Consider the following 17,175-nt stretch of genomic DNA (forward strand, 5'->3'; position numbering starts at 1 on the left):
AGAGGCTGTGGCTGCAAGATTGGGATGGGATTGAATGAGGTGGCGTAGAGGCAAGTCACGAGCACGTCGGTGCTCTGAGTGTGAGAAGAAAGAAGCAGGTCAGCAAGTGGGCCTCACGCAGTACTGTCTCAGCCACTCTTGTTTTCTTACCTAGTGCTTGTCCCGGGGAAGTGGCCTACGTGACAGGTCGGGCCGTGGGGGGCTCTTTCAGGGTCATTTGGCCTGGTGGGGGGTTGGTTTTTATGTTGTTTTGCTTTGTTTTAGTGGAGCCTGGGCCATTTTTTTTCCTTCCTTAATTTGGAATCTTCCCCCTCTCCCCTTATCTGAGAGCTGTGACTCTGTCCCCTGCAAAGTTCCCCTGTGCGTACTTCAGCATAATGCCACTCCACTCCACGTTTAGTTCTTGCCGTTTTTTCTTCTCCACATCTTGCGGTCAAATCAGTGGGCTGACGAGCCACTGAAGAGAGCCACGCGGCTGTTCTCCCAAGTGGCTAGAGCTGAGCAGCCACCGACGATGCCCTCTTCCCTGGGCTGCGGCGAAAGCATGCTACGGTGCTACTTGCTTGTTGCAGGTTATACGGCAAACACCACACTGGTTTTGGTTTTGTTTTGGATCGTGGGTTGTGAGCTTTCAAATACCCTTGTTCTTCAGGGCAATTAAAAGTTAAAAAAAAAATAGGGGCGCCTGGGTGGCTCAGTCGGTTAAGCGTCCGACTTCAGCTCAGGTCACGATCTCGCGGTCTGTGAGTTTGAGCCCCGCGTCGGCTCTGGGCTGATGGCTCAGAGCCTGGAGCCTGCTTCGGATTCTGTGTCTCCCTCTCTCTCTGCCCCTCCCCCGTTCATGCTCTGTCTCTCTCTGTCTCAAAAATAAAAAATGAAAACGTTAAAAAAAAAAAGTTAACAAAAATATATCAAAAATTAAAAAGATACAAAAGGGTGTAGAGTGAAAAGTGTCCCTCCCGTCCCCTCCACTGGCCATCCAGTTCCCTATCCCAGAGGCAGCGAATATGACAAATTTCTTTTGTATCATTCTAGGATGATTTTATGCATATGCAAGTGAATATAGGTGTTCTTATGTAATTATATATAACAGGTACAAAACATGGAGTTGCACCTTCTTACATGTATGGTAGCATACAGTATACATCTGTTATGCACTTGCATGTTTTACTTAGCGATGAGCTTTAGTAGCATTCTATAGCAGTACATAAAGTACTCCTTTTTGGTTTGTTTAAATGCATAGTATTGTATAGTGTGCATCTTCCATAAATCATTTATGGATCAGCTCCTTATTTTTTTTTAAGTTAAAAAAAAGTTATATTCTTGAGAGAGAGAGAGTCAGAGCACGAGTGGGGTAGGAGCAGATAGAGAGGGAGACACAGAATCTGAAGCAGGCTCCAGGCTCCTAGCTGTCAGCACAGAGCACGATGTGGTGCTTGAACTCACAAACCATGAGATCATGACTGGAGCCAAAGGTGGACGCTTAGCTGACTGAGCCACGATCAGCTCCTTCTGATCAACATCTGGAACTTTCAGTCAGACTTGCAATACATGTTTGCAATACATAGGGCCAGTTCTTAGAAATGGAATAATTGAGTGAAATGTCTACACATTTTTATTTTTTATAGAGATTTTCAAATTGGAGACTACCAATTCACACGTTTACCACCAATATACAAAAATGTTTATTTTCCCATACCCATGCTAACACAATGTGCTAAAAATCTGATGCATCTTTGCCACTCTGGTGAAAAATGGGTAAAAAATGAGATCTTACTGTACTTGTAATTAACATTTCTCTTTATTAGTGAAGTGGAGTATCTTACATTTATGAGTCATTTGTGTTTCCTTTTCAGTGAATTGCTTCATATCGTATGCCCCTTTTTTGAGTTATCGGTGTGTTCTTTACTGGTTTGTCATTCCTACCAGTCTGAAACCAGAAGCTGGTGTCTTCCTTTGGGCGAGTGAGAGGCTGCATTGTATGTGGAAAATTGCTTCTTGCGTGGTTGAGGGGAGGTCTGGGCACTGAAGGCCCTCGTAGGAGGTTGGGGACCCCAGCTTCTCTTGGTTCTGGAGCACCTTAGGCCCTCCAGCAACAGGAGTTTCTTGTTTATAATCTTTAGGGCAGAAAGTGGAATTACTTAGTTTATGGGTAAACATTAGGCTAGGAAAATCTTCTGTTGTTCGGGATGTTGAATGATAATATATTGTGCGTGTGTTGACCTCTTGCCATTGCTGAATTGGCTAAATTCTCTTCCTCTGGCTGAAATAGAAGGGCTTGAGGGAAGAGAGGGAGGAGGAGGAAGAGGGTGGGAAAGAGTGTATGTGTGTTCGCCTTTCTGTATAACAGGAAGAACTGGTTTGATAAATTTTATAGGAATGTAAGTGCCTTATTCTTGACATCTTGTTTTATCAGACACATTCCACATTTGATTTCAAACCCTAGCTGGAGATTTGCCATGTCCCAAGGGGTGAAAAAGTTTGATGTGTTCTACTTCACTGAGTCTCCCTAGGACCCCCTAGATACCCGATTAGTCACTATTATCACAAAGAGGTCCTGTTTTTCATCTCATCAAGCCTCCTTTCTTCTTATTTCCTTCACCCACTTCTAATTCTTTTTCAGATTTTCTAGGCCTTATTTTTTAAACCTTTAATTTCAATTGATACTGAAATTTACTTTTTTTAGCCTAAATTTTTTTTTAGCTGTCTCTTATTATATTCTTCAGGTGCTCGCCATCTACCTATGCTTCTTAACAATTAAAGTGATAGTAGTTGCTCAGTTTCTTTGCTGGGAGGCACTTCTACATGAAAAATGTTTTGTGTTACAAGATGAGAATAGTAAAGAGATACTGGATCATTGAAAGAGGTGATTCCAGGATATGAGAACAGGGCATGTGACATTGAAACTGAAGGATGTTTATGGGAAAAGGAAAATTCAGTAAATACTAGGATTCATTGGGGTGCTGCCTTAAGGCCTTGCAGAAGCCGTGCTTGGAACAGGGTGGACAGAGGGTAAAAATGATAGACCTGGTACCCATGAGAATTTTAGCTTCCATATAGTGCTCAACAGGTCAGCTAGACTAGATGAAAGTAAATGAGCACATTTTATTTGTGGGGTCAGCATTGCTTTTCCCCGCAGATATGGGCATCATGGTATCCAGAACCTTCCTGGTAGTAGCTAGGGCCCACATTGATTTGGTAGACAGGAGCACCTCTGATTTACCCTCTCAGATGTAAACACCCAGTTGAACTCCTGGTCCCAGATAATAGCTTTTAAAGCTGGAAAGGAGAGGGGTGTTTGTTTCTGGCATATTCTCCAGGACCCCTTCATCTCAGTTAGTATATACTAGGGTGTAAATACGCAAGGCTCATTTACAGTGGCACCATTTCCGCCCCTGGGCCCTTTGCTATTCCCCCAATCTCAGGTGAGCAGCTGGTGTCGTCCCCGTAGTTGCCTATCCCAATGAGTGTCTCTACCAAACCAAGTGTTTATTTGGTCCTGAAGATGTGCTGGCCCCTTCCCTTGTGTGTGTCATTCCAGTTCTCCCAACAGTCTTGCAAGGTAGACTACTTGCAAGATTCTGTCCTGTACTCGTCCACTCGGTAATACTAAGTGGCTTATGTGGGTCAGGCACCATGCCAGGGGTACCCCGCAGACTACAAACATGGTCCCTGCTCTCAGGGGACTTGCAGTCAAGCAGGGCAGATGGATGTGAATCAAATGGTCCTGCCACTGCAGGTATAATGGGCATTGCCTAGAGGCAAGGGAGGACTTCCTGGCATGTGACAGAGAAATCCCACCTAGGGCTAGGAAGTGAGGGAAGGCTTCCCCAAAGAAGTGCTGCTTGAGCTGAGCTGTGAAGGGTGACAAGGAGGTAACCAGGCTAAGGGAGGATGGTGCCGGGAGGTGTGGAGAGGGGCTCCTGGCTGAGTGGGAAGCCTCTAGGCTAAGGTCGTGCGTTTCTTCCTTGTGGACAGCAGAGTCTACTCTGGCTAGCTTAGGCAAATCGGGGTTTCTAATAAGGGAGTGGAAAGCCTACCAGATCTTTGGAAGGGCTGAAGATTCCGACTCTGTTCTGAGCAGGCAGGAACAATTCCTCAAACTGCACAGCAGGACTGGATGGCTGGACGGCTGAGGGAGCTTTGCCTTTCTCACCGTCAGGAAGCTGCAGACCTGGGCAGTTGCTGCCATAGCTTTTAGCTGCAGCTCCACGCTGAGTCTGACCCAGGCCCGCCAAGTGAATGCTTTGTTCCCTGCCTGTTTGACCACGTGACTTGTTTTGAATTAGCCTTCCATGGGCATGTTTACTGGAACCTAAGTCCCATCTGTAATTCTAACAGCAAAGGTATTTGGATAATGTACTTTTACCTAGCCAGCGTCTGCAGTGCATAGCTTTGCTAAGAGGAGATGGTGTGGGCATTGAGTGAGCCAGTCCACCGTGTATACAGCCCACCGAGGAGACACAGTCCAAGACCTGGAAGAAAGAAGGCCAGTGTGGCCAGAGCCTGGAGTGGGAGGGAGATGAGGCTGGTGGGTAGGCGGAGCCCTGTGAGCCATGCCACTATCTTTTAGGTAGGGAGCTGACGGTTCAGAAATTAAGTGGCCCACGTCTCATGGTGAGTAAGTGACCATCCCAGATTTGAGCCCAAGTCTTTCTTCCTCCAGAATCTGCACTCTTTTTGCACCTCCAATCTGTAGCCTCATTGTCTAAAGCAGTCCTTGAATTGAGCCCTAGATCTTGGGACATCTGTTTCCCATCTGACCTCAGACTGCCTTGAGTATTAAGGGAGGACATAGTGGAGGAGGTAGGTGTCCTTGACCTAACTGGCAAGGATTGAGCTGGGCACGTTAATGCACTGGTACTGAAGTCCGCAGCCTTGTCAAAGTGTCCTCCTACTGCTGATTTTTCACTTTCTGCTGGCCTTCTCCAGAGAGCAAAATCCCAAGGAAAAATGGCCTTCTGGAACAGCAGATCTTGGCTCCTGATGGAAGAATTGGAGACCGTGATTATTCATAAGCATTTCTTAGGTTAATCAAAAATAGTGTTAGTGCCACATACTAAAATCACAGTGAAATAAATGATTGAATACCTGTATTGTATGGCTATCTACAGGATTCTTTCCTGATGTGAAAACATGCCAGATGCTTATAGGCATGTCAGAAATAAGACGGTGCTCTCTCTGTATAATTAATAGCTTATGGGCCAAAATCTACAACTAAACTAGATAATGGGAGGGACATGTAAGTATAGGATATTCATATCCCATGCTCAGATCCTCAGTCTGCAGAATTGCTGCATTGATTTTTGGCATTGCAGTGAGCGTGTTCCTTTATTTTATTTTTTTCCTCATGGTGAGTATACTCTTTAATTCCCATCACCTATTTCACTCACACCTATACCCACCTTCTCTCTGGTAACCATCAGTTAGTTCTCTATAGTTAAGACTCTGTTTCTTGGTTTGTCTTTATTTTTGTTTTCCTTTGCTTGTTTGTTTTGTTTCTTAAATTCCACATGTGAGCACGCCTGGGTGGCTCTGTTGGTCAAGAGTACAACTCTTGGTTTTTTTATTTATTTTATTATTTATTTATTTATTTATTTTTTATTTATTATTATTTTTTTAATATATGAAATTCATTGTCAAATTGGTTTCCATACAACACCCAGTGCTCATCCCAAAAGGTGCCCTCCTCAATACCCATCACCCACCCTCTCCTCCCTCCCACCCCCCATCAACCCTCAGTTTGTTCTCAGTTTTTAACAGTCTCTTATGCTTTGGCTTTCTCCTACTCTAACCTCTTTTTTTTTTTTTCCCTTCCCCTCCCCCATGGGTTCCTGTTAAGTTTCTCAGGATCCACTCTTGGTTTTAGCTCAGGTCATGATCTCACAGTTCATGGGTTCGAGACCTGCATCGGGCTCTACGCTGTGTGGAGCCTGCTTGGGATTCTCTCTGTCCCTCCCCCGCTTGCACTCTCTTAAAATAATAAACGTTAAAAAAAATCTAGAAATTCCACATATGAGTGAGATTACATGGTATTTGTTTTTCTCTGACTGACTTAATTTGTTTTTCATTATACTCTTTAGCTCTATCCATGTTGTTGTAAATGGCAAGATTTCATTCCTTTAAAAAATTTTTTTTACGTTTATTCGTTTTTGAGAGAGTGCAAGCAGGAGAGGGGCAGAGAGAGAGGAAGACAGAGAATCTGAAGCAGGCTCCAGGCTCTCAGCTGTCAGCACAGAGCCCAATGCAGGGCTTGAACCCACAAACCATGAGATCATGACCTGAGCCGAAGTTGGATGCTTAACTGACTGGGCCGCACAGGTGCCCCTCATTCCTTTTTATGGCTGAGCAGTATTCCATTGTTTGCATACACACATATGTACACATACACACACACACACACACACACACACACACACATACACACAACACGTCTTTTCCCATTCACGTATCGACGGACACTCAGGCTGCTTTGATAATTTGGCTATTATCAGTAACACTGCGATAAACATAGGGATGCATGTATCATTTTGAATTAGTGTTTTTGTATTTTGGGGGGTAAATACCCAGTAGTGTGATTTCTTGGTGGTAGGGTAGTTCTATTTTTAATTTTTTTGAGGAACCTCCATACTGTTTTCCACAGTTTTTCACAGTTGGTGAGACTGTGCTAGTTTGCATTCTCACCAACAGTGCAGGAGGGTTCCTTTTTTCTCCACATCCTCTCCAACTCTTGTTTTTTGTCTTCTTGATTTTAGTCATTCTGACAGGTGTGAGGTGATATCTCATTGTGGTTTTGATTTGTATTTCCCAGATGATGAGTGATGTTGAGCATCTTATCATGTGTCTGTTGGCCATCTGGATGTCTTCTTTGGAGAAATGTCTTTTCTATTCATGTCTTCTGCCCATTTTTTAATTGGGTTATTTGTTCTTTGGGTTTTGAGTTGTAGAAGTTCTTTATATATTTTGAACATTAACCCCTCATTGGATATATCATTTGCAAATATTTTCTCCCATTCTGTAGGTTGCCTTTTGGTTTTGTTGATGGTTTCCTTTGCTGTGCAGAAACTTTTTATTTTGATGTAGTCATGGTAGTTTACTTTTGCTTTTATTTCCCTTGCCTCAGGAGACCTGTCTAGAAAAATACTACTGTGGCTGCTGTCAGAGAAGTTACTGCCTGTGTTCTGTTCTAGGATTTTTGTGGTTTCAGGTCTTACGTTTTAAGTCTTGAATCCATTTTGAGTTTGTTTTTGTGTATGGTGAAAGAAAATGGTTGAGTTTCATTCTTTTGCATGTAGCTGTCCGGTTTTTTCAACACCATTTGTTGAGGAGACTGTCTTTTTCCCATTGTATATTCTTTCCTCCTTTGTAAAAGACTAATTGACCATCTAATTATGGGTTTATTTCTGGATTTTCTATTCTATTCCACTGATCATTTGTCTATGTTTATGTTATTACCATACTGTTTTACTTATTCCTGCTTTGTAATATAACTTGAAGTCTGGAATTATGATACCTCCAGTTTTCTTTTTCGAGATTGCTTTGACTAGTCAGGGTCTTTGTGGCTCCATACAAATTTTAGGATTGTTTTTTTGTAGCTCTGCAGAAAATGCTGTTGGCATTTCGATAGGGATTGCATTAAATCTGTAGGTTGCTTTGGGTAGTATAGACATTTTAGCAGTATTTGTTCTTCCCATGAGCATGGAATATTTTTCCTTTTCTTTGCATCATCTTGAATTTCTTTTGTCAGCGTTTTATAGTTTTCAGAGTAGTGAGGTTGATTTTTAAAATGTTCATTATTTTTGAGAGAGAGTGAGTGAGTACTAGTGGGGGAGGGGCAGAGAGAGAGGGAGACAGGATCTGAAGCAGGCTCCACACTGACAGCAGGGAGCCCGATGTGGGGCTTGAACTCATGAACTGTGAGATCTTGACCTGAACTGAGGTTGGATGCTCAACCGACCGAGCCACCCAGCGCCCCCTGTAAGGGTGTTTCTTAAAAGGAAATGGTAATGTTACAGGATAGATGGATAAGACAGGGAGAGCCATAGGGCTTGCTGATTAAGAAAGAGTACAGACAACTCTGCTCATGTTCTGGCTTTACCATTTTAATATATATGTGTGATCTTGGTAAGTCACTTCCCTTCCCTAATCCTCAGTTTCCTGTTCTGCAATATGGAAATAACAGAATCCAGTTCACAGGGTTTTGTGAAGATGAAAACAGGTCACATGTATTGGATGCTTATAATGCCTGGCACCTAATTAGCAAAGCACTATGTCTATGGTGATTACTTTTAAAATTTAGTTTATCTTAATAAGCAGCAACTCTGTGTTGCTCATTAGATTCAGATTCCTACACTTTAGCAATCAACCTCCTAAGCTGTTGAAATTAGATCCCTGAGCGAGTTTTGCATCTTTATGGATTTATTTCCATGAAGAAACTGATAAGGTTAAATTGCTCTGTTAGGATTTAATTTTAACTAACGTCTCTATAGGCAGAACCAGAAGTTATTTATTGCAACTTCCTGTGAATCTATAACTATCTCAAAAGAAAAAGAAAAAAAGAGAATTTTTTCCTTCTCATTTCATAGGTCAGGAAGAGGGCCCAGCCTTTACACTGTTAGGCGACATTATTTGGTAAATGCATATAAAGTTCGGCTCTCATCATCATAGGAGAGAGAGCTCAGGTTAACCTTTCTGTCTCTGGATTGGAGTTGACCATTTGTCCAGTTACTTGTTCATTCATTGAATAGACATTTATTGAGCATAGGTACTTTTCTAGGTGCTGGCGATATAGCGGTGATCAGAATAGACCAATTTTCCCACCCTCATCGACCTTTTATTATAGTGAGAGCGGGGTGGGAGACAGAATATAAATAGGATTGTAGGGTATCATACAGGGGAACCGGTTGAATGTTCGAAACAAAATTGTTGAGTTCCATCTCCTTTACTTTGTTCCTCATTTAATAGTTTTCCCACAGCTTTACCCTACCTCTCTCTTCTTTTTACTCTGTACATCTTCCCTGGGAGCCTCCTTCAAACCCACAAAAGATAAATTCCTATTAACCAGACATAGAAAGATGGCTGCATCCACACTCTTGCTGTCCCTATAGGTCATCTACGGGGACAAGTTATAAAGTTGTGTGGGCTCAGAATTGTCTCCTGTCTTTAGGTGGTCAGATTACAAAACAAAGCCTCATCCTTCCATTGTCACTGCAGGAATGGCTGTGCCACTGAGATGGGGCAGGCCTGCCTTTTCTCTGGGCCTTGCTTGAAGGATAGTTCGACTAACAGCTGCTATGCAAATATGCCCCACATTTTAATGATTTCAGTGCGTCGGTGTATTTCTCACTCCTCTAACAGATTGGTAGGCAGCTTTCTTCCCCATGGTGATTCAGGCAGCAGTGCTCCTTCTGTCCTTTCACTGTGCCATCCCCCATGCAGCGGCCCTTGTGGACTAGCATAGAGTGCCACAGGGTGCTAACCGTATGTGGAAATGGCGCAGGTCACTGGTGCTCACATTGCATTGGCTAGAACTCAGTCATGTGGCTGCAGCTCACTGCAGGGGGTGTGGTAGAACATGTCATTGTGGGGTGGGCAACCACAGCCACTCACTGATACTTCTGTACCAGGCCTCGTGTGGTGTAAATGATCGGAGGACAGCTGCCATGATCCCACCTATCAGCGTGGCTGTCATTTGCCTCTATAACTCTTCTTTTGCCTCAGCCCCGTGGCTGATCAGTGGCCGTGATCTTTCCTTAGGCAGATCAGTATTCACTCGGGCTATCATCTGGTCTCACCAGCCTGTTAGCCATTGTTTCTCATTAGGGGTGATTGAGTGATTGAGTCTTCTCACATCTTTGCTCATGAAATCGTGTTTTGATCAGTGGTTGCACTATGGCCATCTTCTTTCCAAAATATTGTCAGTAGGTGAGGTGTTCTCACATATTCACTGTGGGCTTTGTATGAACTTTTGCTACTCCAGATGGTTTGTTTACCGAGGTACCAGAAGGACACTGGCATGAGATCATTGCATCCTCAGGTGAAAAATGGCTGGACTCTTGGGCAGCACTTACAGGATGCCTCCAGGGTGAGATTATATTCTGAACAGAAATGTTCTGTGGTTGAAACAATATACACGCCCTTTGTAAATTCTCCCTGTAATGCCTCCTTGCAATTCATGTTATTCAACTGTGCTTGATTTTTAAGATACTTCAGGGGTAAATGCCACCTTTTGGGATTTTATTAATAGTATTACTTTTTAATGAGTCTTTTGAAGTCTCTTTCATTATAAACAGCCTGTTTTCCCCGGAGATAATAACTTGTAGTGCCAAATATTTGCATTTCACTTGAAACGAAACGAAGGGTTTGAATGTTTTAAATACAAGCAAATCTAATTCTCCTGTGTCTAGAGAAACTGCATAATGGACCATATGTATGTGGCTTAAGCAGACAGATGTGGAAGGTTTCTCTCTCCTTTTATTTTTTCTTAAAAACGCTGGCAGAGCTCAAAATTGGCACCAACTCGCAAATATCTCCACCCAGCCAACAGAACCGCTGGAGTTGAACTGGGAGAGGCCTCCTAGGGTGCGTGCATGAGTGGAGCTTTGCCTGGTTCTGGCTTCTGCTTGGGAGCCCGAGGCTCCGTAGCTTATCCACCCCCATTTCTCCGTGCTTCCAGCCTTTGCAGTTCGACATTCTCTCTTAGGTGGCTGACTTCTCAGACCTTTGTCAAGTTGTGCCCATTGTTTCACTTGACTTGTGGGTTCGTTTGGAGATGTTGCGTGCAGATATCTGGGTCCTGCAGCAAGATGGCCTTCGAGCCGCTGACAGAGGGGTCCTTAGCTGCCATCTCACTGCTGGAGTGAGCCTTCCTCTGGTCATGGCCGTATGGCTTTTTCCTCCCTGACTCCTCTCATCCTCTCCCTAACTCTGGCCCATCTTGACCTCTGGCCAGGGTTGCTCATGTGGCCTTAACTTGTCTTCCTGCCTTTAGTGTTTCCCCTTCCATTCTCCTCGCTGAAGTGATATTTCTGTAACTGACATCTGATTATTTCATTGTCCTGTTTAATACTTATCTGTGGCTTCCTATTGCCTCTAGATACAGTCTGTACCTCTCAACCTGGGCCTTCATGATCTGGGCCTTGCTTTCTGTCTGGAGCACCTTGAGGCAACTCCACTAACATCCGCTTTGTACCAGCAATCTTTTCTCTCTACGTGTAGCCCACTGAGCTAATTTCAGAAGATGGCCATCTTCTCTCATTTTTTGGAGTTTTGACAAATGCTATTCCTTTTGTTTGTCTTGCCCTGCTTGTTCTATGGCCTGGCTTCTCAAACTTTAGTGTGCTTCATATCATCTAGAGGGCTTGTTACACCACAGATTCCTGGGTCCTACTCTGGAACTTTATGATTCACCAGACGTAGGGTAGAGCCCAAGGTTCTCTGTTTCTAGTAAGTCCTCAGGTGATGTTGATGTGGGTGGTCTGGAGACTGTACTTTGAGTAGAAAAGTTCTAGACTACCCTTCACTGTTTTTGAGATTGCCTGTTTGTCTTTCTCCCTGGTTAAACTCTAGCCTCCCTTGAAAAAAAAGAACCTGTTGGCCCAGCAGGGTAGCCAGAATCTCTAGTGTCTGAAATATACTTAATGATCAGTAGGTATCTGTTGAATGAATGAATGAGTAGATCACCTCCTGCAGCAAAGTTCAAATCATTTTGCTTCTTGTAGATCAGCTTTCTTTTAGACTGTTTCAGCCTAAGAATATGTGGAATGTCATCTACCCCTTCCATATACCTTCACCTGTCCCTGAAACACTCACTTAATGGATATGGAACGTGAGAACTCCCCGTAGAGATCAGAGACCATGGACGAACTACAGGAAGATAGACATGGACTTCTTTTGATAGATCTGAAACTTTAAGTATGAAATAGATTCCTAGGTTTTCTTTCATTAGGCACAGCACAGAGTAGTATTTCTGCACCTCTTTTAATATAAGACATACACCTGAACTTACTAAAGTGCATCAGTCAGTGGATCTCACACTGCTCTTTGGTATCTGTGATGTACCTGCTAATGACTGTACATAGAATAAAGGAGTACATGATACAGTTGTGGTCCTCCAGGTTGAAACCCGAGTGATGATATTCAAGAGCACTTGAAATGTTCACACTGTGTGGCACTTACAAGAATTCATATTTTTAAAGATGGCTAATTACTCGGTTTATTAAATCAGTTAAAACCATGCAGCGGGAAGCAAGGGGAAAGAGAATGGGGGTAGGTGAACACATTTAGTGCAAGTCAGGAGGAGGGCCACACTGTGTTCTGCACAGGTTATACAGTGTTCATATGCCCTCTCTCCTTGTTGTGAGGCCTTCTTGGTTTGAGGGAGCAGGAACTCTCCTTGCCAGCTTAAGTCTTCTTGAAATGGAGGAGGGTTGGAGTTCTCACGAATCTAAGAAATGAGAGACAGAGAGTGGCCCACTGGTCCAGAGGAGTGGGAGTTCTTGGTTATTTGTGCTTGTTTTGCCATTAACAGGACTTGCCCTAGTCTCCTTGAGTTTTCTTCACTGTCCGCTTATCTTTTGGCTGCCAACCGCCATCCTCCCCTCCTTTTCTTTTTCATACTTCTCTACCTCACGGGTTCTGCTTCTGCTGGTTCTGGCTGTCACTGTGCCTCATGGCCTCTCTGTATCTGCTCAGGGTCTGCTTTCTGTGCTTGTTGATCTTCATATTTCTTTTTTTTTTTTTAATTTTTTTTTTCAACGTTTATTTATCCTTGGGACAGAGAGAGACAGAGCATGAACGGGGGAGGGGCAGAGAGAGAGGGAGACACAGAACCGGAAACAGGCTCCAGGCTCCGAGCCATCAGCCCAGAGCCCGACGCAGGGCCCAAACTCACGGACCGCGAGATCGCGACCTGGCTGAAGTTGGACGCTCAACCAACTGCGCCACCCAGGCGCCCCTGATCTTCATATTTCTTATCCACACCCCCCGTAATGGGTGGTGTGGGTAATGATGGGGTGTGGGTAATGAGCATACGGCTGAAGTTTTCCTTGCTAGAGTAGAGCTTTCTATGCAACAGCATCCCAGAGGCCAGAAACTGTGTGCCCACTCCTGCTTCCTTGGACTCAGTTGGGCAAGAGCAGGTGTGAGCTGGGTGTCATGGTACACACATAACCGCCAGGCCCGCCTTTGTGTCAGAGCTGGGGGATGGGCAGTGCTGTCTGCAGTAGCTGTGGGCCTGGCAGGTACATTGGCGGGCCCTTGGGGGCACTGGGACTTGAGTAATAGGCTCAGAGGCTGGGGATAATAGGCTGAGATCAGAAAAAGGATGGGCTGGGAAGAAGGTACACATCTGACCTACGAAGAGTGAGCAGATGCCTGCTGAGAGTGAGCAAGGAGGAGGAGGAATTGTAAGGACCCTGAAGGCTGCGTGGAGGAGGTACATTTTTTAAATTAGGCAACAAGTCGTCTCTGTATGCTTTTGAGCAGAGGAATCATCACTTCTCCTGTCTGTTCCTGCTTCCTGCTGGCAGAATAGACTTGACACCTGCTAAGAGGCTACTGATGCCAGTCAGGAGTGAGATAATGTGGGAGAGGAAATAGAGTGAGCAGGTGGTCCTGGGGTTGGAGAAAGAACAAACGTGGGCTCACATAACAACAACTGGATACGGCAGCTTCAGTTCCAGGTGGAAAGGAGTGTATGGTAGGGAAATAGTAGCTTCTGTGTCAGAATCAAGGAATGCAGCGGCCAACACCCAGCACAGAGATTTCTGTGCCTTCCTTTGCAGGGTGGCAGTGGGTAGAGCTCTCCAACCGTGTCCTACCGGGTTCGTGAACCATCTCTGTCCGCTTAATTGTTCACTCGTAAACATCTGTTCTTGTGTCCGGTCCGTGCCCAGCTTTTTAGATAGATACCTTTATTCCAGCTGTTTCTTTCAGTGCTACCCAGAAGGGCAGCATTCCCGGGAGCTCTACACATTGTAATTTGGCCAGGAACCCAATCTGTTGCATGCCAACGCCCTCTACCTTGGGTTTTGCCCCTGGAACCTGGTCATATGGGCATGTTCAGAAAGTGCTAGTGTGGAGCCCTTGAATTTGGTGGGAGTGTTTTGGAAAATTGTGTGGTCCACTGGGTGCTTAGACTGAATTGTGGCCTTTCTTGCTTTATTTGTATTATTACTGGGATGTTAGGGGTTTCTGAAAACAATTTGGAAGCAGCCCAATTTAGAAAAGTCCTGATACGGAGTAGGCTGATTTTGAACAATAGATAAAGTGGAGGGCAGTTACTTGCTGACTGCAGTAATGCATTGATGCTGATGGAAAATAATGAAGGATATGCGCTCATCCCTTGAGTTCTTTGAGTCTTCATTCCTTCATCTGGCAAAAGGATAATAATACCTGCTATGTCTACTTTTCAGAGGTTTTGAGATGCTCAGATGAGATAGGTGTGTATAGTCCTTGGTAAATTCGAAAGCATTCTATGAATTTAGGGTATTAACTAATGATCAGTGGCTTCGGGGGGCATTTAAAAATGGTTTGACTGGGGCGCCTGGGTGGCGCAGTCGGTTAAGCGTCCGACTTCAGCCAGGTCACGATCTCGCGGTCTGTGAGTTTGAGCCCCGCGTCAGGCTCTGAGCTGATGGCTCAGAGCCTGGAGCCTGTTTCCGGTTCTGTGTCTCCCTCTCTCTCTGCCCCTCCCCCGTTCATGCTCTGTCTCTCTCTGTCCCAAAAATAAATAAACGTTGAAAAAAAAATTAAAAAAAAATGGTTTGATTTACATTTAGTGGAAATTCACCTGTTAAATGAAAACTTTAAAGATGACATCTCAAGGTTATATCACAGCTCAACATTTTATAATCTCATTTCCTCTCTGAGAGGCCCCAGAGGAGAGGAGAGCTGGGTGTCCCTGGGAAGAATTACTTGCTGGGGTGGGGGGTGTGTGTGTTGGGGTGGGAGGAAGGGTGCAGAGATGGTTGGATGTCTTTTCTAGGGATAGTGAGTAGAATGCTCTCCTAATGTTTAATTTCTTGATAGTGTGTTCAGAAGCAGGCGGCTTTATTAGCAGTAATATCTCTTCTTTCCTAGTCTGGTTTTGTCCTTAAGGCTCACGTTGCTTGTGTTCACCTCTTGGTTCCATGGAGGTGGCCCTTGGCAAGTAGCTCCTTAGCCTTAGGGTGGATGGGAGGGATGGAACCACTTGTGCTTCTTTCCTCATTGCCTCTTATAGTCTTGTGTTCTCCTGAACTACTTTTCCGGTTGTCTGTATCCTTAAATCCTCAAATTTGCCTTGCATGCCCCCTAGTGGCAGGTCGGATGCACCCCTGGTTGTGTCATCCTGTTTGCTGTGGTCAGGAGTGGTTGTTCTCTACCTAGTTCCGTTTCGGAGCATTATTCCCAGTTCACAAATGCAGAACGAGAGGTTCTGTGATCCTCACTTGCCACTCGAGTAGGACCTGCGGAGGTGGCATTGGAATTGGAACTTTGGATTCCCAGATTTATACACCGGGAATGCCTCAGAAAAAAGATGACGTGGTTATAGCTTTTGTAGATTTTTAAAAATGGTTTAAAAGGAATCTAGATTGCTGTCTACTCAGCTAATCTGAAAGGGTAAAAATGTGGTGAATATTTGAAGGTAAGAATGATCATCCTTTTGGGGCACCTGGGTGGCTCGTCGGTTAAGCGTCCGACTTCATTCGGCTCAGGTCATGATCTCACAGCTCCTGGGTTCGAGCCCCACATCGGGCTCTGTGCTGACAGCTCAGAGCCTGGAGCCTGCTTCAGATCCTGTGTCTCCCTCTCTCTCTGCCCCTCCCCCACTCACACTCTGTCTCTTGCTGTCAAAAAATAAATAAAACATTAAAAAAAATTGAAAAGAAAAGAATGATCGTCCTTTTTACTCTCTCTTCATCACATTGGAAAAACTTTTGTCCCTCACCAAGTACTCAGTATTTCATGCTCAGTCCTATTAACAACTTTGAGGTATACAAAGAAACGTATAAAGCATGCTGTCTGCCCCTCAGAAGTTTATGTTCTCATTACGTCCTAGTTACAAGGTGTTTATTCTCTTGAGGAAAAAATAAGTATAATGCGTAACTTTTACTGACGTTTAATATTTCTACTTCATTTCGCTAAAGACAAATTCTCTGAGCATTTGCATATTTATTTTTTATAAAGTCCTTTTCCGTGGAGAGAGAACCGCAGGATAACAACAGTAATTACCCAGATGAACCCTGGAGGATAACAGAAGAACAGCGCGAGTACTATGTCAATCAGTTCCGATCCCTTCAGCCTGACCCGAGCTCCTTCATTTCAGGTAATGGAGTCTGATGGGTGAAGACCTGGGTCCCAGATCATTGTCTCACACACATAACAGTACACATCTTGAGAAAGAGTCCACACAAAACGAATGTGACAGCTTTTTGTGATTCCAGTTTGTTTTCCTCTAAGATTGAATTTCTTATCAACTATAAGCCATGCAGAAAAATACTTGGCAATGACATTTAGAAAATTACATTTCTGTTTCGAAGAGGTTAAATGGAATTTGGGGGAACCTGGTCTAGACCTGTGCCTTATTAGCTGGGGCACTTCTTGAAATGATAGACTGTGGCACCAAGGTGACACCTTTAATTGCTTCTTCATATTAGAGCCAAGATGTAGCATGGCCTTCTAAAGAGTTAGCGCCACAAGTCTCTTTATGTCATGTACGCTTTAGAAGTCCAAATTCATGCTTGTTTCCTTTGGCTCAAGTCTTTTACCTCGGGGTTTTCTGAGAGAAATTAAAATACAGGAGGAAAATTGGCCAGCAGTTTTATGTCCACATGTCTGTTCTTCTGGGTTGTCTTCAAAATATGTATTCCCATTGATTTCTCCTGTAAAATTCAAACTGAGACAAATTGGTTTAATTCCTGTGTGCCTATGTTTTACTGGGCTGAAGACTAAACAAACAGTGAAATAGTAGAGCCTGGAAGAAAAATTCATAAAACTTTTTTTTTATAGTTCAATTTTGAAGAATAGCAGTATGCCCTCCATAATTGTAACCTGACATACTGAATGTGGACTAAGACTAATTTTCTCTCGAGAAATAAGGTGTGTAATTGAAATATACTTGTACAAATTCAGACATCATTTCTGATTGGTTGGTAAAAGCTTTATTGAAAGCACAATATTGTAGGTAGAGCA

At 43.9% G+C, this 17,175-nt stretch overlaps 1 protein-coding gene across 9 annotated transcripts in view; it reads left to right on the forward strand.

The window, feature by feature from the left end:
• REPS2 (RALBP1 associated Eps domain containing 2) overlaps positions 1-17,175 on the forward strand; it is a 214,598-nt gene that overhangs the window by 84,338 nt on the left and 113,085 nt on the right. For all 9 annotated transcript variants that reach the window (XR_007148970.1, XM_047844132.1, XM_047844135.1 and 6 more), the window contains one exon: positions 16,171-16,309. Coding sequence is in view for 8 of the 9 variants with exons in the window: in XM_047844132.1 (XP_047700088.1) it covers positions 16,171-16,309 (139 nt within the window). In the remaining variant the exon portion in view is untranslated. The remainder of the gene's footprint in view (positions 1-16,170; positions 16,310-17,175) is intronic.

The sequence above is a fragment of the Prionailurus viverrinus genome, chromosome X (assembly GCF_022837055.1).
Source record: "Prionailurus viverrinus isolate Anna chromosome X, UM_Priviv_1.0, whole genome shotgun sequence".
NCBI lineage: Eukaryota > Metazoa > Chordata > Mammalia > Carnivora > Felidae > Prionailurus > Prionailurus viverrinus.